Below are 27,972 nucleotides of genomic sequence, written 5' to 3'. Positions count from 1 at the left end.
GGAGGTTAGAAATATTGAGTTGAGACCAGGGCAGGAGGGAGAGATTAGCAGCTTGAGCTGGGCTGTCATCAGTCAACTTCATGCATCTAGATTGCAGTCTCTGGACGCTGAGAAGCAGGATTTTGAAGATATTGTAGGAGAGACATGTGTACATTCTCTTATCTAATCCTCACAACATCGTCAAGAAGTAAATATTATCACCCCTATGTTACAGGCTAGTAAATAGTCCACTTCTCACTGAGATGAGCCCAACTCCAAAGCCCTCATTTTTAACAATTCCACTATGTTGCTCTTCTACCAACCTTCTGGTAAATATACAGCATCTGTTTCCTGCTCTTGGCAGCTTTTGCTCCCATCCTCACAAACCTTTGCTGCAGATTCTGATTTTTTATCTGATTTTTAAAAAAATGCTCATATTGATTTTACTGAAAATTTACTGCAAAATGGAGGAGGGGTGTTCATTGACAAAAACATCACAAAATGTGACTGAACTTCTCAGGGTGACTGTTTCCAGAGAGATATCTCTGCCTCCTCTCTTGCTCAAAATCTCATTCTTTCACCTCTTTATTTAAAAGGGCTAAAGCTACCCTTCTGAATATCTTTATCTTTTATACTCTACTCAGTTAAAGAAGAGATTAAAATAAAACCAGAGAAGACAGCACAGTAAAGCAAAAAGTCTACACTAAAAACATGTCCTGGGTGTCTGAGTAAGACTCTGTTTACGCTGTCTCTAAAAAAAAATCTCAACAGTCAAAGTCAAAAATCCTTCTCATTGTCTTGAATATGATGGGTGGACACTGTCCATTTAGATTACAATGTTAATTTAACAATTATTACTTCCTCCTTCTTTGGCCTGATCATCAACTCCAAATATGCACAGAAAAAAAAGTGAATCAGAAGTTAAGATTCCTGTGTTTCTAGAGATGTGACAGGGTAAATGAGTGAAATAGCCCCATGGGACTAAGGTGACCCTGATGGCAGTTAAAAGGACAGATTTACTCTAGCAGATTGTTGTCTTTGTCAAAAAATAGGAAAAATGGGTTTAGATTTTGTTTTCAATGAAACATAGAGATCCAAAGTTTTGTGTGAAATCCCCATTTTTGAGAAATAATTGTACCTTTTGTGCAGTGCTGTATGTACCAAGTACAACTCAGGGCGCCATATCATCGTCGTTGCCATAAAAGTTGAACTTTCTGGAACAATGTACCCTACTCTTCCCGGCGGATCTACCCTACCCACTCTGCACTCCCTCTTCCTGAGATCTCACTACTCCCGTGGCTTCAGTTACCAGCTGTGTCCCAGACTTCTTGTCTGAGGTTCTGAGGAGGCAAAAATATCTAACTTTCTACATCTGGCTGGTATCTCAAACTTGCCATTTCTAAAATTGAAGTCATTACCTAGTTTCTCAAATAAATCTATTCTTCCCCCCATATTTCTTACTTTAGTCCACTACCTAACCATCTGCCTTCTTTGGTAGGTACCAAACTACCCTTACTTTTCCACACCCAATCAAGTCCACGTTCTGCCGACTGTTAGCCATATCCCACTACCTACTTCTCTCTACTTTCACTATTATTACTCTACTGCAAATTGCTACTATCTTTTACATAGAGTTAATTGGAGCCATTTTTACTGAGGTTGGATTCTATAGCCATTATACAAATGGAAAAATGTATGTCAAACCTCAGTAACATGAGATACTCAGCCAATGAGATACTCAGACTATGGAAAGACCAAATGTAGGAAATGTGGTTCCCCCTCATCTGGGGCATCCTCTCTCCTCATCACATGGATCCTCCCAAGCTATTTAAATTGTTTTCTCTTGTTCTTTCTGTTTTCTTTTTGTCTAGAAGATATAATTGAATTTTCAGAAGTTAAATATTCATATGATGCACTTCCAAATCCTACAAACACATCATCTTTAGTCTCAACTAATGCAAATAATGCTGTAAAATGAACACAAAAATGCTGATATCTTTTTGAGTTAGTGATTTCATTTCCTTCAGATAAAAACCTAGAAGCAGAATTGCTTGATCATATTGTAGTACTTTTTTAAAAAATCTTTTGAGAACCTCCATACTGTTTTCCATAGTGGCTACACCACTTTACATTCCCACCACCAATGTGCTAGGGCTCCCTTTTCCTCCAGATCTTCAACATTTTGCCTCTTTCTTATCCTTTGTGTCTCAATTCAAATATCATTTTCGCAGAACAATCTTCCAAGCACTCTCCAGCTAAGACACTCATTTCTATTGAATAGCACTATCACTTTGCAGTTTTTCTTCTTCACAAACTTAGTAACACCTGAAATAATATTGTTCAGTTGTTAACAAGATTGATGCCTATCTGTCCACATGAAAGCAAGGACTTGTTTACTGTTTATTAAAATACCTTCAGCTTCCAGAATAATAGCACATAATAGGTGTTCCATAAATACATTAATTGACTCTTTCTGGATATGCAGGTAAAGGCTAATCAAGCCTTCAATATCCTAAAGACTTACAAGAAGATTACATGCTGTCAAAGCAAAATGTGTGGTTTTCTAAACGTATCTAGTGACCTCTGCTGGAATACCTACTAAGCAAACCAAACAGAAGTCTTCCTTTTTCCCTAATTGTCCTCTTACCTCATTTTCATTGAATGATAAAGTGTTAGTGTGAGTTTGAAATTAGAGATCAGGACTTTTGAGACCTTCTGCCGTCTTGGAGAAATTCCACCTGCCTTTCTGTCTGATTAACTGTTCTCTTTCTACTCCCAGCTCAACATTTAATGTTTTTATTATTTTATTAAAAAAACATGTTTTTAAATTTTTTGTTGTGGGGCGATGGGGGCAGAGAGAGAATCTTAAGCAGGCTCCACACCCAGCACAGAGCCTGATGTGGGGCTCAATTTCACCACCATGAGATCATGACCTGAGCTGAAATCAAGAGTCGGATACTTAACCCACTGAGCCACCCAGGTGCCCCTCAATTTGTGTTTTCAGCACAAATCTTTGAAGAGAATATTCAAGGAAACAGAAAGCAGAAAACTTTTTCTGATTCCTCTCCAAATTTTATTACATAAATTACTGTCTCTCCTTGCCTTCCCTCCCTGCCACACATGAAAGAAGAAGATTCATCCACATAACATGGATAGATGAAGATATATCCCATGGACATATTTTGTATGATTCCATTTATTTCACTCCTCTTGACTCAAGGAGAAATTTTGAAAATGGCATTCACCACAGAAAAGCAAATAATTGGCAAAGGGGGTTCTTCTGTTAGGAATTATAGGATCAAAAGAGTTACGTAAGTCTACTTGAAGGGTCATTAGGAGATGATGTGTTGTTGAGAATGCTGGTACTTGAAGCAAAAACCCCAAATGAGAATTGAGGACCAGGAATTTCAAAAAGAGTAATGAGCTGAGGATGGGAATAAGTGAAACAATCCTGAGGTGATCTGATTAAACTTTTGGAGATAGTTTTTTACTTTTTAATCATCATTGATCAGTCAAAGTTACATTCCTTGCATGTTGTACTCAAAACCACCTGGGATTTATACTTTTTCATAGGGAAATTTTTGAGAAAAGTAATTAGGAGAAGGGGGAACCAAGATCTATGCCTAACATCAAAATTTAGATTATAAATGTAGACTACAAAAACTAGGATTTTTTTTTAATGCTCTAGAAATAAGACTCAAAGAATACTTAGGAAATCTAAAAGGATTGAAAGTTTGTAAATGGTCCCAGTGAATTCTATGTGTAATCTAAAATGGTCTGCAACCCTAATAACGGGAATTGCTAATCTTGGATCACTCTGGAAGTGATGAAATAAGCATTGATGACTGAATGAGTCTAGGAGTTTGGCCAAAAGGACAAGGACTAAAGGTCGGGACTTGTGTCGTGCTCAGCCTATGAGGATTCCACCATCTGAAGGGGTGCTTACCTAAGCCCAGAACTTGAGGATTTTATGTATGATTGAGTTGGTCAGGTTGATACTGATTGGAGATACTGTCCTCACTGGACCTGCCCAGAAAGACTGTACAGAAGGGTTCCTTCTTCAACTGAGTTCTCTGGGAAGCACATGAGATTTCATTTGACTGGTTTATACCTATAATAAGTTCCCCAAACCTGAGATCTTCCAGCTCTGACCCTGCAAGTCTCTCGACACACCGCTACTGGCATCACAGTTTATTGAAAAAGGGATTCAAAAAAGTTTCAGAGGACCAGAGAAAGAATGCTCCGAGGCCGATCTCTATCTGTGACATCCCTGAGCGGGCTTCCTCGGTGGGAAGTGGAAGAACTTCCTGTGGAGGATTTACTGCTGTTTGAAGTCGCTTGGGAAGTAACCAATAAAGGTTTGTACTGCCCTAGAAAGTGGCTCTTTGGCAGATTGTTGAAGAATGCAGATTAGGATTTCACAGGGGACTGTAGTGAGAATGAACTGACAGTGAGTGAGGGAAGTATTCAAACTGAACATAAGTTTAGGTTACATTTAACCTTGTCTATTTCAACAGACAATGATAACTTAGATGGGGCTGTGTGGAAGGGAGACAGTTGAAAGCAGTCGTTGGAATGTGCATTTAAATTAAATTTGACATGCATGTTATGACAAAACAGGAATAATAATATATTATATATATAATTATATATATTATAATATAATAGTAATTTACTTTTTTGGTTTTATGATTTCTCTCAAGAAAAAAGCATAAACAAGTATTTTATTTTAAGGAAAACCATATGTGATCAGGACCAATTGCAAACTTTAATGCCAAGCACTTTAATGCACTGCTAAAGATTGTGTGAAATACTTAATAATGTTTCTAATAACTCAAGATCAGCTTATAGTTAAAGTTTTAACTTAGAAGCTGCTCAGAATGTATTATATTGAGCTCCTATTAAGAAGAATGAGAGTATTTCAAACTTAGAGGAATTATATTTGACATATGTTCTTATTTTCACCTTATGCTAAGTGTTCAAAGTTCTCATGTGTGTACATTCATAAAATTCATAAAATAAAAATAAAAAATCAATTCTGCTTATGTAGAAATGCAAGAATGAATGTGAGAGAACAAAGTACATTCTTCCTCTCTGTAGTTTAATGAGATGGAGGCAAAGAGGACAGAAATCTTATTATGGAAAAGTGTTTTATGAAGAGCTTTTTCTAATGTTCTTTTTCCACTCACAAGGTGTTTGAATGTGCCCAAAGTTCCCTGGAACAGAGTCATCTCTATTATACATATCCTAGGCTATGACCTGAAATTAAGGTTTTTTTCTCTACAGAGTAGGTGGGAACTCAAGGATATTTCTTGTTGGAAAAATTGGGGGGATTCTTTAGCACCAGGAATCAGTTCAGAAGACCCCTGTGTGAGTTCTAGCACCTGAGCAGAGCCCCCTCTTCTTGCTTCTTTCCTTCTTTTCTCTCCACTTAGCAAACATTAATGGAGCATTGTTTCCTGGCGCTGGGAACACACTGGTGAAAACTGTTATCCCTTACATCTTGGTGACGTGTGTGCTGATCTCAGGACCTAGAATGGTACCGGTACACAGAAAATGCTCAATGGATTTTTTTTTCTTTTGAATGAAGGAATAGATACATTTTGTTTTTAGCCCTAAGTTTCCTTGAAACCCGTTTTCTTTTGTTTCCCATGCAAAGGAAAGAAAAAAAAGTTTTTGGTGGAAAAGGGAACCACAATGTGATTTACCAACATTGACATCATCTCCATCATATCTTTATTTTAATATTTATTACAGCCTAATTTTTTAGAAATTTTTATATAAATGGACAGTTGTTGTGTTAATCCTTGGCAATACACTGATATTATATATGTAGGTTTCCTTTAAATTTACTTTGAACTTTTACTTCCGTGTAGCTCATGGCAGTGATATGAGGCATCTTAGAGATCAATGATCCAACTTCTCTATTTCAAAGATGAAATGGGTATCTAAGGCATTAAATGATTAAGCAAATGGCAGGGTTGGGACTAGCATTTAGGTCTTCTTTAAGCTCATTTCTCTTTTTACTACCACACAAGAATGAAAAAACCATTGCCTAAGGAAATGTCCTATAGATGAAAGAACACAGGACTTATGGTCAAGGGACATAGATTTCTAAGACTTTGAAAAAACATCCTTTAAATTACCTGAATATCCATTTATTCATGAATGAAGTTAATGTCATACGCTCCTGGTATCTCACAATGTTTTGTGGCAAGCAAGGAAATCTATTTACATCCAAGAAAACAAAAGATTTATTAGAGGGAAAAAATCCCTCTCTGCCAGAATTTTGCCAATGAACAATGAATATGTGTAAAATATAACAAGTGAGAGAGTCACAGTTAAATTATTGGATGTTAATTCTCAGACTTCAAAATAACACTTTCCCCTTGTTCATATTGCCCTTGACATTCATTGCTTTTATTCATTTATCCATTTATCATTGCTCTTCATTTATTATTCATAAAGATTCATCAAGTGTTTATTAGATGTCAGGCACGGGGAAATGAAGGAGATAGAGTTTAACAATACAGAATTGATTCCCAGTCTTCCAGTACTTACAAACCTGCAGGAAGATAGACATTGAACATGCAAGTGTAGTCAAATGTGATGACAATAAGAATAAGAGAACAGTGGCTCTTAGACTATATGTTGGGGGCAAGGGAAGGGAGGTTTCTACCTGGATTGGGGTTGGGCGGGGGGAACCTGTGTGAGAAAGACACAGTTGAGCTGACACCTGAAGGATGAATAGCCATTGGGTAATGGTGATGGAGGAAGGATAAAGAAGGATGAGGGAACTGTATGTGCCAAGATGCAGAGGTGAGAAAGTGTACTCTGTTCAAAGATCTGAGAGTAGCTCAGAGAGGGGAAAGGAGTGGAATGTGAGGGCAGATGGGAGATACCAGCAGGGGGCAGTTCATGAAGTTTAGGGTTACTTAATAGCCTTAAAAATTCTACCTCCAATGCGTGAATGGTGAGAAGCCACTGAAGTTCTAAACAGCAGAAAGTACTAAGTAGTCAGGTGTGTTGTTGAAAAAGTGCTATTACTAGTTGGGTGAGAGGATAGCAGGAAAGTAACAGACAAGTTAAAGACTGTGATGTGGTCTAGGATAGAGAGATTTGCCCAGATGTAAGAAACAAAATGGTTTACTTTCTCCTTTGTTCAGGCAGGCCTCACTACAATCATTTCTTCTGCAAAGACCTGCGCAAATCATGGTAGATTATGGACCAATTATTATGTTGAGAATATTTAAGATCATTAAAAAGACTTAAATAAATATTGTCACAAATAATGTTGCTAATTTAATACATGTGAGCACTTCTGAAATATAGTCGCTAAATGAATGCTTCTTCTTAAAAATTTACTAAAATCAATACATTTTAGTCCTAGGCCAGTATGTAACATAACACATTTAATACTCTGCTTTCTCCCTTCTCAAACTGGGCATCAACGCTCTAGGTCACATGGTGTGAAAGGCATAGGGAGAAACTCAGAAACCTACAGTCAAAACGGTGTGGTAAAAACTGATTGTAACTGCAAGTCTGCTCTTCTAAGGCAGGAGTTTGGAAGGTGGGACCCTGATAAAAGAGGACCACAAGGAGTTTGTAAACCTTTAAAACTGTATCTGAAAATGGAATGTATAAGTCCTCTTGGAGAAGAGTACTGAATGCTTTCATCAGATTTCCAAAAGCCTTAATGACTGATGTGAGGACCACTGCTCTAAAGTTCCCTAAACCCTGAGTTCCTTTTTGTTAACCCAAAGCGTCAAGAGACAAAATAAAAAAGCTGTTTCCTCTAAGTATTGTTTTCCAAATGGATTTTCTCTAAGGCAGAATAGAAAGGATTCCACTTTTCCCAAGTCTTAGATATTTATCTTTTTGTGATATTGGTCATTTTCTTCCTCTGTCCCTCCCACCCATCACTTTTAAAAATCCATCAATATGTTGTTCCACACAGTTTCTTACAATCTTGCTGTCTACAGCCTGTGGGCTCTGGAGTCAGACTTCCTGGATTGGAATCCCAACTCCATCATTACCTGTGTGACGTTGGATCAGTCTCATAGCCTCTTTGTGCCTCAGATTCTCTATTTAAAAATAAAGATAATGATAGCACCTACCTATAATGGTGTTGTGCAAATGAGAAGAAATACCAATTGAAAATCACTTAGAACAGTGCCTAGCATTTAATAAATGCTCTGTAGGTGTTAGCTTATTCTTATTTCTTCATAAAATTTATTCATAATATGAGGAAGTTGGATCATTCATTTTCATACTGCCTTTCACTTTGAGCAATTCCATGATTCTATTTTTAAATGCAAAAGCAGAGAGGGGAAAGGGAAAGATATGGATCAGGGTTACAGTAATTAGGGTTGAGGTGCCTTTGCCCCCCAGTGTGGATATGCAGTGGCTGTGTCAGTGGCATCCCAAGCCCCACCACATGGAACACAATCTATGCAAAAACTGTGCTTGACACACACATAGCTTCAAGATGAGCACTAGTCTCCTCACATCCTTTTCATCCAGATTACCATGTCTGAGCCCTCCTGTATAAAACATTTGGAGTTATCATTGTGGAATATTCAGGGTGGGGAGTGTCTAAAGTCTTGCTTTGAGTGTATTGTCCTCCTTTGCCCCAAATTGCATATGCTTTAATTTAAACCACAGGCCAGCAAAGCTCTGGACACATAACCATTTGTTGACAATTGTCACCAGTAACTCTTTCCCATCAGACCTGCTGCCCAAAGAATGATGTCTAACTGTATAATGACTTCCCCTGCTCTGCAACTGTATCTTGGAACAGGAGGGTCAGGTTAGTAGCTATGCATACAGAAGTCATATAACTTCCAAATTCTGTAAACTTTAAGCAATTAAAAATAGTGAAGATTCTCCCAATATATAAAATACAGTGGACCCTTGAACATTTTGAAGTATGTGGATCCACTTACATGCAGAGTTTTTTCAATAATACAGTACATCACTGTAAATGTATTTTTTCTACCGTATGATTTTTTAAATAAACAATTTTAAATAAACATTTTCATTTTTAAAATAAAAATTTTCTTTTCTGTAGCTTGTTTTATTGTAATAAGATAATATAAAATACATATAACATGCAAAATATGTGTTAATCGATTGTTTATATTATCAGTAAGGTTTCAGGTCAACAGTAGGCTATTAGCAGTTAAGTTTTTGGGGAGTCAAAAGTTATATGTGGATTTTTGACTATGTGAGGGGTTGGCAGCCCTAACCACCACATTGTTCAAGGGTCAACTATACCTCCTTATTATATAAAACATATATATCCTTGTTGTCTATAATATATTTAGCATAATAACATATAACTTATTATATAGAGACAGCACCTTATTTGGCTGGTGTCCATATTCCATACTGCTTTGGAATCTTGGTTTTAGCAATATAAGCAGTGTTTATAGATGAAAATTTGGGGTTTTAACTATCTCCATGGCATATGCCATGGGATCTCATCTTTTCTTTCTTATGAAAGGCCTGATACTTTGCCCTCACACTAAAGATAGCTCCCATGTTGTTTCAGGAAAATATAGATCAATGAAATACAAAGTACATGTTTGAAAGTGAAGGGTGAATCCAAATTCAGTGACCTATGCTGTGGCAAAACAATAATTCAATAAAAAATATGTGTTGGGGAATGTCTGGTTTATGCTCCAAATTTGAAAATAGGAATGATCCTATTTCTATGCCATCACATTCTCCTGTGGTTAGCATGCCAGGAGAGGAATTTGGGGTAACGTGTGGCATTTAGACAAAGAAAAAGCTGAAGGAAATTAGTTGGCATCTAAATATGAGGAGGACAGCGAGAGGCTAAAACGGAGCTTGAATATATGAAATAGTGGTGAGGTGACCTCCCCATGAATAGACGCACAGGAAGAAGTCAAGGGGGAAAGATTCATTTTAAATTAGGCCCCAACCAATACAGGATTGCCTTTTTTTAAATTTTATGTTTTTATTCCTGATAGACTGAAACAGCATATCCATAGTATTTATGACAGTCTAATGCCATTTGGGGACTATCCCCATCAAAGTTGAAATGGGAAAAAGAAGTAGCAAATTAATTAGCAATGTTTAATTTTGCATTTCAATTCCCACATCTAATCATTCTTTTTTTTTTTTTTAGTAAAGATTTTCTCTTCTCCTTTTTGTACTTTGGCAAATAAAAATGTATTTGCATTTACCCAAGTGTATTTGAACTTGAAACACATAATCTAACAAACAAGGATGTCCTAAGATCTCTGGGCAAGATACATAGTTGCACATAAAAGAGAATTTTCAAGAGTAGAGATGTGAGTAAGGCATTAATAAATGTGTGCCATCAGAATCCTATAACATAGCCCCTGATAAGATAAAGATGAAGGAAATAAGTCTACAGAAGAAATTATTTGAAGATTGTCTTTTTATGGATAGCAAGTGTGAATAAAGCTTATATATAAGTACATTGCTATGATGTGACTCTTTAAAGAAAAAAGTTTTAGCTACTCTTGCAAATTATTTGTCTAAATTTGTTTTCCTCAAGAAATGGTTTTAACAGTTCATAAAATTTTCTGGAATTTGGAGAAATATTTAGGCATATTTGGTGCTGGCCTCAATGTATGTCATCTCAGATTCATTGTTGATGGTAAGTGAATCTCGTTGGTCCTGGTCCAGTCTAGAAGTCTCTGATGGCAAGGTTTACAGGTTGTCTTCATGTGTTCCATGCTATTCTCATCACCTGACATCTGAAATGTGATTGATAATGTCCTTACCATTCTCTGTTCAAGTTAGTTTCAAATTTCTCTAAATTTTCTATAGTCATAAAGTCTTTTCTTAGAGATGAAGTTCTTAAAGACAATAAGTTTATGTAGACTCATATGAAAATTACTTGCATATAATATTTACATTTGGGAAATTATATTAACTCTTCTCTTTTGTGAATTAATGAATCCTGTTGGTCTCATATAATAGTACGAACATTTGTATTATGTGTCTCACCTCTTAAAAATAATTTAACCAAAAGTATATTTTGAGGTTCAGGTGTAAAGAAAAATTTGCAGATGGTAATTCTACCTTTTGGCCATAGATTGTGACTACTGGTAAGATTTATTATTTAAAGCCTAAATTACCGAGACAATTTAAGAGATGCAATTGCTATCGAACGCTCTGTCCTGATGAATTGAAATAACTTATGAAAACCTGAGATGAAAAATAGGAATCTCTCTTTTTAATATACAAGTAATAAAGTTGCTCCAGGAAATAGAGCTGAAGATTGGTGCCAGGATCTGTGTTAGCTTTGTGATTTCTCACGGCATTTCTTGAGTTGTTTCCTCACCTATAGCTCATGGACAAAGAATTATTCAAGAAGTTGGTTCAGACTGTTTTCATATTCTCATACAACATGATTGCTTACAGCCAGCACCAGATATCCTGCCTGAGTTTACGAAGGTCGTCTTCTCCTTGGTCCTCCCTATTCCTCCTACCTACCTGCCTCTCAAACCTTTCCTTTTGCATCCTGTTACTCTCCCCTTGCACGCTGTGCTGTCAATTTAGGGCCTTGGGTGTAACTCTTCTCTCTGCTTAAAAAGTTCTTCCCCATGATAGCTGCTTGCCTAATTTCTTCACCCTTTTCAGTATTTACTCAAATGAGCCCTAGTTTGGGATACTTCTGCTACAACCTGCCTTCTGCCCCCAAGCTAAGTAATATTTTATCCCCACTGAACAGAAGAGCTAATTGAGCCTTAGACAAGTTGAATTAACTAGTTCAATTTAAGTTGTTGCCAATTTTTTTGCCACAGTAATGCTTCAATAAATATCTTAATAGACATCATTTGGCACTCTTCTTATTTCCCAGAACAATGTAGACATGCTGGATCCAAGAGTGTGCATATTTCCCAAGAGTGTACATATTTTTTTGGCCCTGTGTCTTAGTAGTCATGACATCAGTGCCAGAGGGGAAAAATGAAATACCATGTGAAAATTTGTGTCATTGGGTTCGACATGAGGTTTGGGCCAAGCATCCCACCTCAAAATCTATCAGCTCTTTTCTCTTACCAAAAGGTACCTTGCTGGTTACTTTTGAAGGTAAGTGGTTCTTTATCTTGAGAGACATGGTCATCATTTCAGCAATGGCTGTTACATGGACATACTCTGGCCTCTTGGACCACTGCAAGAGTAAAAGGTGAAAACTGTTGCTGAGGGTGTGTGTCATGACAATGGCTATGGGAACCAACTTTGACCCTTCAGTGTGGATAGAGCTTTATCCTCTATTCCAATCATCTCCTCAGATTTCCTTCAAATGTTTGTAATTCTCTGCTGCTGCCAACCTGCTGCTCTCTGACATGCACCCAGAAAAGGCTTTAAAATATGCATTGAATTGAACCAAATAGTAACTATTTGTTGGTGTCCTTTAAAAATTTTCTTTTAAGGGGGAAAAAAATTACAGAGAGGGAGGGAGCCAAACCATGAGACTCAAGGACTGAGAATAAACTGAGGGTTGACGGGGCATGGGGGGAGAGGGGAAAGTGGGTGATGGGCATGGAGGAGGGCACTTGTTGGGATGAGCACTGAGTGTTGTATGGAATCCAATTTGACAATAAATTATATTTTTAAATAAATAAATAAAACTTTCTTTTAGAAAGTTAAATAAACTCTTGTGCTTGATAAATCTTAAATGCTAACTTAAAAACAAGGACTCATTTCCATGCCTTCATCACTTAAAATGAAATACTAACCTGAATGATAAACAGAACCGTTCCTTTTCAACAGTTGGTGGCATCTATACTGTGATTCAGACGAAGGCCAAAACCACAGCAGATGAATGGGGAGACAATTATTTTCTGATTGGCCCCTATTTTGAGCATAATATGAAGACTCAGGTGGAACGGTGTGAACCTATAAATGATCCTATCAGAAGAGCAGTGGATACAATGAATAAACATGGCTGCCAGGTAAGGGACACCGACTGACACTTCACCCAGCAAGACCTAGTAAAACTGTTATGCGAGAACAAACCACCATTCACATGACCTCACAAGAGAAGACTATCTCCTTAGGGAAAAGGACTGGGTTTGTGAGAAAGATGATCAATTTAAGTGTAAATAGGTTACATTTGAGGCACTTTGTGAAAACCATCAAGAAATGTCCAGTAGGGTTATAGATTTGGAGCTCAACAAAAAGTATAGGATAGAGATGTTTGGGAGAAAGTTATTTGTGTTTAAATTGTAGTTCACATTATGGCTGTTGATAATATTATTCAGTAGAAGTTTATAGACCAAAAGCAGATGTTTTGAGCCAAACCTTGAGGGGAGTGTCAACATGTTAGAACATCTATATTAAAAAACAAAACAAAAAAAACCCCACAACTCAGAGATTGTAAAAGTAGAAACACAGCTAGTGATACAGAAACAAGGATGTACAAGTCCTAATCCTCAGAACCTGAAAATATGATACCTTATATAGCAAAAGGATTTTGTATATTTGGGGCCCGAGGTGGGGAGATTACCTTGGATTATTGAGGTGGGCCCAATGTAATCACAGGGGTCCTTTTAAAAGAGAGTCAGTAGAGTCAGAATCAGAATGAAGATGTGCCAGTGGAAGGAGAGGTTGGCCTAATAAGTTTTGAAGATGGAGGAAAAGGCCACATGCCAAGGGATGCAGTAGCCTCTAGATGCTGGAAAAGGCCAGAAAACAGACTCCCCTAGAGACTACAGATTGACTGCGACTCTGCCAATGTGTGGATTTTAACTCACAAGACCTGTTTCAGATTACTGACTCCAAACATGTAAGGTCATAAATTTGTGTTGCTTTAAGCCACTAGGTTTGTGGTAATCTGTTGCTATCGTAACAGAATAGGTCAAAACAAGTGAGGAGTAAGTTTCAAGTATGAAGAAGGGATTAAGTCAATGAAAGATTAAACCAGGGTAAATTGGGTTTGGCAACATTCAGGTCTTTCATGGTAATCTTGTGAAATATAGCTTCAGGAGAGAAGAGGGTTAAAGCAGATTGCAGTGGGTTGAGGAATGACTGAATTGGGAGGAAAAGGGTACAGAAGCTGTGTCAATGAGAGTTTTCTATGAGAAAAAAGGATAATTAAGTAGTTTGCAAATGGCATTGTTTTGAGAATTAGTGTTTTATTAAATGTGAGACCTGATCATATTTATATGCCAAAAGGAAACACCTAGTAGACAGGAAGAAGTTGAAAATTCATAAGAAATGGACAATCTAAGAGAGTAAGATCACTGAGAATTGGAGAGGGAACACAATCCAAAGCACTATCGAGAGGATTATTTTCCCCCTTTGACTCAAACAGAAAATAAAGGATGAATGCAAATAGAGATAAGTTGATCAAAAAGCAGGATGGTCTCATTTTTGATGATCTTGCTGAAGTAGGAGTTGAAGGTCATCTTGTAAGAGTTAGGAGGAAAGTGTTAAAATAAGATCATTTGAGGAAAAAGATCTGAAAAAGGAAGATGAAAGAATTTCTGGACACCTTGAGGTATACTCATAACTTTTTAGCGGCACAAATATACATTACTGTGACTTTCTCCAGCAACCAGTAGCCTCAGGGTAAGTAAGTGCAGGAAGTTGAATAATTGGGGATTCAGTGATGTTTAATTTCAGCAATGGGATGAGGTGGCACAAGTCCTGGAGGTAATTAAGCAATTGACTAAATTAACGGTTGAAATTGATGGACAGTTATATCTAAAATGGATAGGAAAAGGAAGCAAAGTCAGAAAGGAGGCAGTGATATAGGAAAAAATGGAAGGTTCCAGGAACTGGAGGTCTTGAAGAGGAAAAAAAAAAAAAGAACATACACACTGGGAGAAACAGAGTGAGAGAAGTGCAGGTATAGACATTGTGGGCAAGTAATAATTCCATTATTATTATTATACCAGAGGAGGAATAGTTTGGGTTTTGACAAGGATAACGATGCAGCCATGAGCTTGGGTGGCTGAAATGCCATGGACATGAAGCTCTTTGAAGTTAATAAAGTCAGATAACTATGAGGTAAATGTGTAAGATAAAATCTTGGATTTTGAAATTGCCCAGAAAAAGATGGAAAAATAACCAGATGATTAATAGAACAAGGAAAGGTAGTATGTTTGAATACCATAAATTTCAAAGATGTCTTTATACACAAATAATAAAATTTCAGTGTAATGAAAAAAATCCAAACTTCCTTCACACTCATCCCAGGAATATAGTTTCTGGGGGTGGAAAAATGAGAAGCCCTCATTGAGATGTCCATGTGGGTAGCAGCATCTACAAGTTATATGCAAGGCTTAAGATGCAGAAGATTTAAATGAAGGGAACTTGAGTTCCCACAGAGCACCGGGGAAATATATCAGTGAGTGTAGCATAGAGAACATAGGAAAATGAGAGAGGGATGCCTGTTGTACTATTGGGGTGAAATAATAAGACTCTGGAAGGGGTTTGCATTTAAAGCTCTTGTGAAAGAAGAGGGAGATGAAAAGCATAATGGACTGATTGATCTCAAGGTTCTAAATGTATTTCTGGTGTACGGATGTTTCTGTTATAGCCAAGAAGTCACTGGAAGCCAATACAAGCTAGCTTACATTCTCTAGTATCAACACTTCTCTATGACCCTAGCTCACTGTATCATATGTCACATATTAGGCACTAGTCATTGAATGAATACATAAATCAATGAATGTGCCAAAGAGAAAACTATTCAAAAGTTGTTTGGGGCTCAGGAAAACTCAGTCTGAAAAGGGAGAAATGCCATGATAAATGCTAATCACAATGGGAGCAACCGACAGATAATGGGGGTCTTTCACAGTTGTCCAAGGCTAGATGGGAGAGAAATCACCATGCATTCCTGAGTCCTGTGCAACAGAATGATGATCAAATGGGCTTTCAAGCTCTCCAAATTCAGCGTTGGGTGGAGTCACAAGGGTCAATATTTAAACATGTGGACACATTCAGTTTACCCAACGAGAGGCTCTTAGTTTTCACCAATTTCCAAGAAGCGCTTGAAGTGATGTATGGAGTTACATACCATGAAATAGGAGAATAAACATAAAATAAAACTCAAGACAAAAGAATGTGTAAATTACTGTAGAAAAAATAGAGGCCAAAAAGAAAGTTAAAACTTACATATACAGTGATTATATAATTACAATTGGAAAAAAAATGAGAGCTAATACATTAAAACTTGTACAAAATAAAATAGGAATAAAGGACTTCAATTTGAAGAATGTAATAGGATTAGACTTTGAGCTGCTAGATTAAAGAGATAAAGTATCTTGGGCAATATATTTAGTTAAGACATCTGGCAGCAACCTATTGGGAAACACTTTGTGTCACCTTTTTTTTCTTTTTTTTTGATAGAAGGAATGAAAGAAATCATATACATTTGTCCACAGAAACACATTTTTCTAGCAGGGCCTATTATTACAAGTTCTGTTGCATATAGGGAAATAAGTGACACCATAGACACTATATCCCACTACAAGTTAAAGATACAGACCAGTTCATCTTATGACTCTATCATAAAAACATAGACCATGATATTAAATCCTAAAACCATGAACTCAAGGTCACAGGAGGGTAATCAGAAACAGATGGACAAAGATCACATGATCTAGATACTTGGTTTTTAAATGACCACATTTAATGAAGAGCAAGAACTTGGAGGTTCTAGATGAATGGATGCAAGCCCATTCCATCTTCAGGCTCAAATATCAGATGCTTTGGGTCACCACTACAGCTTCCTATACAGCTTGGATCATCTGCTGTTGAGTTCTAAATAAAGTGTACATACTCTAAGCATAAATACCTTTTTCTCCCTTGCATTGCCTGTTATTACTGCAAGCCCATGTGTTCCTTATATGGCAGGTGTACTTTGGAAGGTGGCTGATAGAAGGGAGTCCTTACGTGGTGCTATTTGACATAGGCTCTTCGGCTTGGAACCTGGACAGGTGGAAGGGAGATCTCTGGGAAGCATGCAGTGTCGGCATCCCTTATCATGACCGAGAAGCCAACGATATGCTAATATTCGGATCTTTAACCGCCTGGTTCTTAAAAGAGGTATAGTTTATCATATAGTCATACAACAGGAGGAACATGATTGTGGTCTGTGCCCAGCAATGATCCCATGATTTTGAGATTAGGCTAAATGCAATGATGCCATCATGATTGTCCTAATACATTTCAAAAGAATCTGAGAAAATGTTAGCTTTCCTCTAACTAGATACTAGCCTTTGGGATGGTTGATGATCATGCACTATGTACATGAATTCTAGACTTATGGGAGTAGAAAGTAGCTTGAAATATTTGGTTTTGTTTATGCACGAGTACTTGTGCAGTTGCAGTGGCTTTTAGATATTTTCATCATTTTCTAAGGGCTGAAGTGATCTCAGCAGGTGCTAAGGAGTCCACAGTAGTGCAATATCCCCCAAATGAAAAAAAATTAAAAAATAAAAAACCAAGAGCCTTAGAAATCAATTCCTGTGAAACAAGCCAAGCCTGCACTTTCTTAAGTTCTCAAAGCATGGCAGGAGGATTTTTTTTTTGCATTCCTTGCATTAACTCAAAATGATTATGCCTAACTTAAAAATCAGATGGTGAAGGAAGAACATCCCTAGCAAAGGGGGGGTGTAGTCTAAGGACAAATCACAGAACTGCATGCTTGGCAGTGTGTCCCCTTGACCAGTCTTTCTTACCGATGAAGTCATATTCCAATAGCCACAAAAAGGTTGCCTTGAAGTTAAGGGGAAGGTGAAGGGGCAGTCCCATTGCTTGTGTTGGTGACAGAATTAGGAGAACAGGGTGAGGGTACTGACAAGATCTGGCTTAATGACAGTAAGCAGTTTTGTGTTATCATCAGTTGGTGGAACCAACTCTTCCTCTGAAAACTGCCTCCCTGAGCCACTGCCCCCCAGGACTGAGGTCAGCTTCCGTGTGTGTGTGTGTGTGTGTGTGTGTGTGTGTGTGTGTCTGCCCTCTTCCTTTCTGTTAAAGAGAACTGGAGAGGAGAGAAGCAAGAAAATAAAGCCCCAATATTCTCTAAAATAAAGCCGTTTCAGAAACAGAAATTTTCTTTGATTCAAAGGGTAAATAAAGACATTGACAAAAATCCCAGGCTGCTGGGCAAGCCCTGTTTCTGCAGTCACCTCTTGGATGCTACCAATCTGTGCAACTGCTAATAACTGTGAGGAAATTTTGAAGAGCAGGTACTCTGAAATACAAAGGTCCTAGCCTAAGTCAGTGGTTCTCAAAGAGTATTTCCATGGGCCACCAGCAGCATCACCTGCAAACATGTAAGACATGAGAGCTCTTGCCTCCAGCCCGGAATTATTGAATCAGATTACCTGGCGATGGGACCCAGATATCCATGATTAACCAGCCTTCCAGGTGATGCTGATGTTCTCTAAATATGAGAACTGCCTCCTTGGGTAAACTTTCGGCTTCCCAATTCTCTGCTCAGTTTTCTTGAATGCACATGTTTTGCGTTATCAATTCTACTCCCTCATGGAGGAAGTAGGCAGTCATAATGGCAGTGGGATGTAAATATTAAAAGTAGAATGTAAAGGGTGAAACAAGGTAAGTTTAAGGCAAAGAAACTAACACCTCCCTAGTTTTAGATCTAGACTGGGATTAGACCTATGTTCTCAGGGTCTTACTAAATTAGGATTTGCTTCTAAACAAGTTATTAGTCCCCTTCTGCCCAGTTCCATATTCTTAAAATAATATGTCAGTTAAAATGCTTTTGGGTGCAAATAACAGAAAATCCAAATAAGATGGAGTTAAAACATGAAGTCATTTATTGTTTGCTTCAAAAGAAGCTTGTAAGAGGGTAGTCCCAACTGATTCAGCTGCTCAGCGAGATCTTCAAGAATATTATTGCTATTATTCATTCATCCATTCAATGAATATTTATTGAGTGCCTCCTGTGCATTTGTTCTATGAGGCCCCTCTGTAGATACAAAAAATAAATCTGATCCATTACTGCAAGGAAGGATTATACCATAAAAATAAATGGGTTTTATGAACATGCAGCTAAACCCTATAAAACAATTCTGCTTGCTAAATCTGTACACATCATGTTTAACTCTCTTTAAATTTTACTAAAATTAACAGGTATGGTAACTTTCCTTATGCTGTGGGTCATGGGCAAGGTCAGACTTTACCAACTGTTTTAAATGCTTCTTCTCTGATGTAGGTGACGGATCATGCAGATGGGAAACATGTCATTGCCCAATTCCACGAATGGCAGGCAGGAACTGGACTGATCCTTTCTCGAGCTCGGAAGCTTCCTATCGCTACAATATTTACCACTCATGCCACACTGCTTGGCAGGTATCTCTGTGCAGCAAACATTGATTTCTACAACCATCTCGATAAGGTAAAAAGTCCTTCCTCCTTCCTCCCTCACCACCTTTCTTTCTGACCCTTGAAACTGAAAGATGAGAAGTATTGATCTTTACATTTCATCTGCCAGCCAGATGGCAGAAATGCCCTTTTAACTAATCAATATTCATGACAAAGCCTCCCCTGAGGTGACAGCCGATTCAGTTTAACTTTGTTCAGAGTGCAGTAGGGTGTTGTGGTGACAGGCCGATGTCTACCTACTTTGGAGGGACAGACCCAAGATCCCAGGAGGCATGGTGGGCGTAGGTGGGTTGGACTCCTGTCTACCCTGAGGCTGGAGAAACATGGTGAGAATGCTAGATCCACACGAGCTCTGAGTGGCAGCTACAGACCAAGGGTTCTAGGCATACAGCTTGCACTATGGGTCTTCCTCTCTCCTTTGAATGAATAAATGGTCAGCTTTCTCCTGTAACTCTGCAATGTGTAGGTGGAGTTTTGTGGGAGGGTCAAGTAAGACAGGTTATTTAGAACAGGGATGTGGATCCTTGGTGATCAAACAGTTCGGTTTCCTTATCCTAGTGGATTGCCCAACTCTAAAGAGGACGAAAGTCATTCAGTCTTGACTTTTTTCTTTTGTTTTCTGTCAGTTAAATCAGATTAATAAAAATATATCTTTTATATTATCATGTCAATAATATCAACAAAGTATCTGAGTACCACAAAGTCAGGCTTTTACAAATTTGGTATCTATATTGCCAATGAAATCAACTTAGCATTTTAGGGTCCTATTTACTGTCAGAAAAATTAGGAAGTTGGAAAGTTGATTTCTAAACACTTCCCCAGTTTAAAAAAGTCCTAGGATTCTGTGGAAATAATATGTGCATGTGTGAGTGGTGTGTATGTGTGTGTGAGAGAGAGGGGGAGAGAGAGAGTTTGTAATACATGAACACTTAGATAACAGTAGTGGTAAGCTGTCCTACTATCCCAAAGACCTCTGAGTGCAGGAAAGTTCTTTCTGACAACCTTTAACATTTGAAAATCAATTTGTGGTCTTAATGAGAGTTTTTCTATAAAAAGGTCAGACTAATCTAAAGGTCAGATTGTAAACATAAGATGTACATTCAAAATAAAGTCAGATCAGGGAAATTTCCTGATGGTATGTACTAATAGTAGACTGATAAGGGCAAACCAGTGATCTGTGATAAGCTCAGAAACCTTATTTCACAGAAAAGAGCAGACTTTGGTTTTTGTGAAAGAGAAAATATTGGAGAAGCATATCAAGTATTTTACTTCAGTATACTTAAGACCATTATATAGTAACAATTAATAAAAACAACTAATAAATTCATTGGATATTATTAGTTGCTTTTAAGTAAAAAAATGATTACAGTATATAGTTACATAATTCAATTTATCCTCTTAATAAAATATCCTTTTATATCATACTTTTTTCAAATAGGATATATCTCACCAGCTTAAAGCTCTTCACTGGTTGAAATATGTGAGCTTAGTCAGCCCCAGCCTGTCTTTCTAGTAAAATATCCTTCCCAGCAGTGTGAATATAGATCATAAGTAGTTAGGAACTAGATTTTGAGTTAAACTCCTAATCATTTTTCACAGAAAAAGCCCCCATAATCATTTTCTACAGCAGATCCCCCCACCTCATGCTCACAATAGGTTCAGAATTTGGATGTTGCATAATAACAACAAATTGTATACATGAAAATTTTTTAAAAGTTCAACATAAGAGATGAGTCATAATTTAGTCTTTGATGCAAGACCCAGAATCAGGTAAGCTCTGAATCTGGCAAATAAATATGGGGGAGAAATGGGAACAAGAATAATAGCACCCAACTGTTATAAAAACAGAAAGAGTAGGAGCACCTGGGGGGCTCAGTCAGTTGAGCCACCGACTTCAGTTCAGGTCATGATCTCACAGTTCATGAGTTCAAGCCCTGTATCAGGCTTGCTGCTATCAGCACAGAGCCTGATTCAGATCCTCTGCCCCCACCCCTCCCTGCCTCTCTCCTGCTTGCACTCTCTCAAAAATAAAAATTAAAATTAATTTAAAAACAGAAAGAGTAGAACTATTTCACTTAAATTTTAATTGCTCACTGAAAATGTTTAGTTAATAGCCAGTTCAAAAGGACTTTGATGTCGCTTTAAGTTTTTAGTTAACTCTGTTAACTAAAATAGCATTTCAACCATTTTCAGCCAGCATATCAGTCTTCTGAGACACTCCAAGAAGATATTTCCAAATTCATTTTTATTGGTCTAGCCATTGATCGATTTTCCCCTCAATTATAATGGCTACATAACTACTGCTTTAAAAAAAGGCCATTAATTTTCTTATGCTTTGGACTCTCTTTTTTGATGATATCAGGATTTCCTGGGTGGAAATGTAAGGACGGTGTTGTCTGGATGGAAATGAACAGACAGTGAAAGAAACCATAGACAATTGCTTGATGGATTTTAACTCTTCCATCTGACCAAGTTTTGAGCTCATCACCTTCAATCACAGGATTATCATCCTCTGTCACTAGACTGTGCTTTGCTGACTTATCTATGCTTTGCCTCACTTTTTGTTCTTTTTTACACATTCTCCTGAATTGAGGAAAAAGTAATGAGATATACAAAAATGTAGGAAAGTAAGATCCATGGTCAAAATATCCAGGGCCAGATATGTCCTAGATGTTGGAATTACCAGACAGAGATTTTAACAGGCTATCATAAACATGTGGAAAAGTGGACAATATGTATAAACACCTAGAGTTGCTGTAAACCACAGATGTGGCAAGCATACTGCAGGCCTGGAAGGTAATGGACCCCACAGGACCAGGAAAAGGCACATGCCTGTCTTCGTGGAGACCTTTCACGGGATCACGAGGGCTCTACTATTCTCCCTTTGTATATCTGCGTACTTGGTGTGCTCATCTAGACATCCTATCTTCTTATCTCTAAATGTCCAGATGGTAAACCCTTCCCCATATATGAAATGTTATTACTTTCTACAATACCAACAGAAACAATGATGATGATTATAGGTAAAGTTATTGAGTACTTTCCACGTGCCAGGCACTTTTCTAAACATCTGTTATGTGTTATCTCATTTAATCTTCATAAAAGCTCAGTAACAGAAAACATTTCATACTTTTTCCAGAGTTATTTTTTCTAAGCATAGACCGTCTTTATCATATGTTTAAATGAGCCCTTTTAGTGCTTTCCACTGTATACAGGACAAAGGCTAACTTTCTAGCCTTGTCTATTGTCTTACTATGTCTCCTACATTCTATACTCTCTGCTATGGTCACATCAGATGCTATTTTTCTGCACATGCTATTTGACGTTATGTTTTTTTTACTTAAAAAATAGTTATTCATTTGTTTTGAGAGAAAGAGAGAGAGAGTGAGCAGGGGAGGGGCAGAGCCTGACATGGGGCTCGATCCCATGAAGCATGAGATCAGGACCTGAGCTGAAATCAAGAGTCAGATGCTTAACCGAGTGAGCCACCCAGGAACCCTATTTGACTTTATGTACTTGTTCTTTAGGGCAGTTAATTTTTCAATCCAAAATAACCTTTCCCCAAATTAAAGTTTCATGTCCCAGTTCAAATGCCGTTTTATTCACATACATCTGATCCTTGAACAATACAACTTGGAGGTACAAAGATTAATAAATCATGGTCCTTGCCCTTGAAAATCTTACATTCTGGAAGTGATACTGACAATATAAACACTTGCATAGTATGAGCTATGTTTCCCTATTCTCAGTCCCACTCTGTAAATCAGTCTCACTCTGACCCTATGCCTTCCTCAGGCACTTACCTATTTCTGCCTAATTTTAACCTGTTTTCTCACTAATTTATAAGCTCTTTGAGGGCCACAGAAACAATAAATTACTCAAAAAATATTGATTGAATGACAGATTTGATTGAATAAATGAGACCAGACATATAAGCCTTTGGGAAAACTTCAGCTGATCCAAGGATGCCATATAGAGCCCTGATTCAAACATTTTCAGATAAATAGTTGCAAACATTACAGACAAGAAAGAATCCTCTAAGACTTTCTTTGTTGTAGTCTTTAGAATCATCTACTTAGTCTTTTTCGGTATTTTCCTCTATATGGGACAGTAGTTACTGGGACTGACTTGGTCGAGCTGGAGTCTAAATGTTCTAAAACAGGAGGTAACACAATCTTGGAGTCAGACTGATTAAGGATCAGTTTAGGGCTCTGCTAAGACACTTAATAGGAATGTGGTCTTGGTCAGATTTCCTAACCTCTACAAGCTTCAAGTTTCCCCTTCACAAAATGAAGACACAATACAAGCCTTAGTGGTTTATGAGGATTAAATATGACATCATGCTTAGAAGAGAGCTTGATGAGTACTGTTGAGCTTCTAATACTCTTTATTATGGAAAACACCCTGCTAATATAATACCAGAAACTTGATATACTTTTCTCTCTTAAACACAGCTAGTTTCATCTGCAGCTATGTGAGACATAATATTCAGCAGCTAAGCAAAATGGCAAAAGCCCATAACCGTTGCCAACTATTTAATCAATTGTTTGATGTTTGGCTTGTTGGTTTTTAAAGTTGTTTTTTTTTTTTTTTTTAAGTTAAGATACCCAGAATAAAGGATGATTGCACAATTTAACACACCATCCAGTTAAAGTAACCATACACCTCTTGAAATTATACAGTGGTAGGAATTATATAACCCTGGAAAATCATTTGTCTTTTCTCTTTGTCAGAAAGCTTTTCAGTGAATTAAGGGTGATAATAATTATCCTTATTTTCAGTATCGACTTTACTGTCGGCTTTGTTTCTTTGCTTATGGGGAAAATATGATAAGGTCCTTGGGGAAAGTAATTAGCTCAATGTTTATAAAATGTAAGGTAAGTTAATATAATTAAGATATCAAAAATTAAGAATTCTAAGTAATTACAGCAAAGTAGAAATATTCACGTGAGGATTAAACAGCAGTTTAGAAGCAGAAATGAACAATACTTTTAAAATGTTTATTTATTTATATTTTGAAAGAGGGTGGGGGGAGGGGCAGAGAGAGAGGGACAGAAAGAATTCCAAGCAGGCTCTGTGCTGTCTGTACAGAGCCTGATGCAGGGTTTCATCTCAGGAACCGTGAGATCAAGACCTGAGCTGAAATCAAGAGTCAGGCGCTTAACCAACTAAGCCACCCAGGTGCCCCTGAACAGTACTTTTTAAAGCATGAGTGGCTGGGGGTGCCTGGGTGGCTAAGTGGGCTAAGCGTTGGACTTTGGCTCAGGTTATGATCTTGCTGTCCATGGGTTTGAGGCCCACGTCAGCTCTGTGCTGACAGCTCAGAGCCTGGAGCCTACTTGGGATTCAGTCTCTCCCTCTCTCTCTCTGCCCCTCTCTCGCTCATGCTCTGTCTCTCAAAAATAAACACTAAAAATTTTTTTAATAAAATAAATAAATAAATAAAGCATGAGTGGGTATACATTTTAGTAATAGGTTTAATAAAAAGTTACTACTTTTTTCTGGTCATAAAATTTTACACAGTCTTGAAGAAAAACAGTATGAATATATGTGATTTTGTTTTCCTTGTGTAAATGGATCGTACAGCTGATCCTTGAACAATACAGGTCTGAACTGCACAGGTTCACTCATGCACAGATTTTTCCAATAAGTACAGTACTATAAATGTATTTTCTCTTCCTTATGATATTCTTAACAGCATTTTCTTTTCTCTAGCTTATTATATTGTAAAAATACAGTATGTAACACATATACAAATATGTGTTAATCAACTGTTTTTGTCATTGGTAAGGCTTCTGGTCAACAGTAGTCTACTAGTAGTTAAGTATGGGGGGAGTCAAAAGTTAATTGCAGATTTCTGACTACACAGGGGGTCAATGCCACTAACCCCATGCTTTTCAAGCGTCAGTAGTATGAGAAAATGTGTTTGTGTTTTTGCTTTTTCCTTCTTTTTTTCTTTTAAACAGTTTGACATAGACAAAGAGGCTGGGGAAAGGCAGATTTACCACCGGTATTGCATGGAGCGAGCCTCTGTCCATTGTGCTCATGTGTTCACCACAGTATCTGAAATAACAGCAATAGAGGCAGAACATATGCTGAAGAGAAAGCCTGGTAATTATTATCTCTGAGTTTGTCAAAAATCTTTCAGTCCTAAATGACATTGAAGTATAAAAATTTTGTTTAAAACAAAGAAAAATCCATAAAATAATAGAGGAAAAATTGCATTCACTATTACCACCCAGATCTTTACACATATTTTAACTCTCAATTTCAGTAGCTTTGTAATAAAATGAACACTAAGCTATATCTACAACATAGTAGTGTTCAATCTGTGCTTGTTGAATGAATGAGCTATGCTTGAAATAGGCCTATGTCCTAGGGTTGTCACAGTGACTTGGTGGGTGTAAGCAAGTTAACTTTTTTATTTTAAGGAAATAAAAGTTCAGAAAATATCAGAAATTTGTGTGAGATTATGTCAGTCCTACATCTTATGACATTGCCCCATCAGTTCTGTTTAGTAGAAACATACTGTTTTACTTCTCCCAAGACCTTGAAAGCTTTTCTGGGAACTATCTCCAGATCCATCCAGAGGTTGCAATGCCAAGAGGCATGTTCATAAAACATAACTCTAGGTGCTTGGGTGGCTCAGTAGGTTAAGTGTCCAACTATTGCTTTTGACTTAGGTCATGATCTCATGGTTGTGAGATCAAGCCCCTCTCTGAGCTGACAGTTTGGAGCTTGCTTGGGAGTCTCTCTCTCCCTCTCTCTCTCTATCCCTCCCCTGGTTGTGCTCTCTCTCCCTCTTTCTCAAAATAAATAAATAAACTTTAAAAAAATTTGACTCTATCACCTGGCCACAGCAGATTGGTCCAGAGGTAGATACCCACCATAAACCAGGCCAATCAGAATACTCCCACAGGAGGGAGTCTAAACAGATGAGTCTGTATGAATGCACTCTTGTATAACAGAAATGTCAGCTTTGAGGGGCATCTGGGGGCTCAGTTGGTTGAGCGCCCAACTCTTGATTTTGGCTCAGGTCATGATCTCACAGTTGGTGAGATGGAGACCCACTGTCAGCACAGAGCCTGCTTGGGATTCACTCTCTCCCTCTTTCTCTGCCCCTCCCCCACTCCATCTCTCTGCCTCAAAATCAAATAAATAAACATTAAAAAAAAAAAGAAATGTCAGCTTTGAAGCTGTTGGCAGTGCCCATTTTTCTTCTATGTTGTATGGGATGCAAAGAAGACTAACCTACAGTGAAGTACAATGAAAAGCAGAAACAGACTCTAGATTCTCCACAGTGATTTAAACTAATGGTTTAAACCAATTCCTGAAGCCCAGAGAAACCCTTGCCATGAGACACTAGCATCCTGTGAATAAATTCCTCATTATTATAGATAAACCAGGGTTAGGACCTATTCACACAGTGTTAGCACTGGGTCTGTTACTTGCGACCAAACAGTCCTAATTAATATATCCTCTTTCTTTAATCCCTGTGATCTTGTCTCTGGTTGTCTTTCTTCCAAATATAGGTTGTTGAATGTCTAGAGGAAGTATTTCAAGGTGCCAGATAATTAAAAAAAAAAAGAATCCAAGAAATTTGAATCATGGCAGAATAAAGAGCCTATTCCTCTTTTGTCTTTCCAAGTATTCTCCAGCATTCAGTTGGATTATCACTGTCATGTCCCTTACAGAAACGTACTCCATCACCACGCTATTTCTTTCTTGCATATTTCCGGTTTCTTGCATACAGTATCTTTTTCTGAGCTTACAAAAATACTTGTGGGTTTTTTTTCCTGTTTTAAAATAAAACTTTCTCTTAAAGCTACTCTCCTATCTGCACAATCTCATCCTTATATAGCTTTGTTTGTGAAACAATGAAAAAAAATTCCAGAGGAAATAAAGTCATAATAAGGAGATATTCATATACATTTTGGGCTTCTATATCTTTTTGGACAATACAGCTGACCACCACAGTAGATAAAGGCATAGATCACAGAGCCAGGCTGCCTTGTTTTTAAATCCTACCTCTGTTACTTTGTAGTTACTTTGATCTTGGCCAAATAACTTAACCTCTCAACAGGCCAGTTTCTTCATCTGTAAAATGGGGATAGCAAAATAACTTATACTTCTTGTGGTTTGACAAAAATTAAATTAATATTTATCAAATATACTAGAGTCTAGCACAAGGTAAGCACTACATAATGTTATGGAAAGATAAATACATTATAAGGGAGGATTGTCTACTATCCAGATCACACTATACATTTCATCTAGGAATTATTCACGAGGGCTTTTACTAAAAACTTTGGCAACCTAAAATCCACTCTGCTATGGGGAGGTATGCAAAGGAGTATAGCATTTGCCCAACTACTTAGTAAAAACTCATAAGAACCATGAGTTGTTTATATGAGAAATGACCAAGAAGCCTGAGTTGATTTTGTGGAACCATTTCAGAAGGGAGTTTGTTGGGGCACCTGGGTGGCTCAGTGGGTTAAGCATCTGACTTCGGCTCAGATCACGATCTTGCGGTTCCAGCGGTTTGAGCCCTGCATCAGACTCTGTGCTGACAGGTCACAGCCTGGAGCCTGCTTCAGATTCTGTGTTTCCCTCTCTCTCTCTGCTCTGCCC

General features: G+C 37.7%; 1 protein-coding gene across 1 annotated transcript in view; it reads left to right on the top strand.

Annotated features, from left to right (window-relative positions):
• Positions 1–4,043: 4,043 nt before the first annotated feature.
• Positions 4,044–27,972, top strand: part of GYS2 (glycogen synthase 2) — a 56,005-nt gene continuing 32,076 nt past the window's right edge. The window contains exons 1-5 of the mRNA XM_027035702.2: positions 4,044–4,337; positions 12,754–12,935; positions 16,846–17,037; positions 19,172–19,354; positions 25,308–25,452. Of these exons, the coding sequence (XP_026891503.1) occupies positions 4,217–4,337; positions 12,754–12,935; positions 16,846–17,037; positions 19,172–19,354; positions 25,308–25,452 (823 nt within the window). The 5' untranslated portion in view covers positions 4,044–4,216. The remainder of the gene's footprint in view (positions 4,338–12,753; positions 12,936–16,845; positions 17,038–19,171; positions 19,355–25,307; positions 25,453–27,972) is intronic.

Source organism: Acinonyx jubatus, chromosome B4 (assembly GCF_027475565.1).
Source record: "Acinonyx jubatus isolate Ajub_Pintada_27869175 chromosome B4, VMU_Ajub_asm_v1.0, whole genome shotgun sequence".
NCBI lineage: Eukaryota > Metazoa > Chordata > Mammalia > Carnivora > Felidae > Acinonyx > Acinonyx jubatus.
This window is presented reverse-complemented; position numbering and strand designations above follow the sequence as displayed.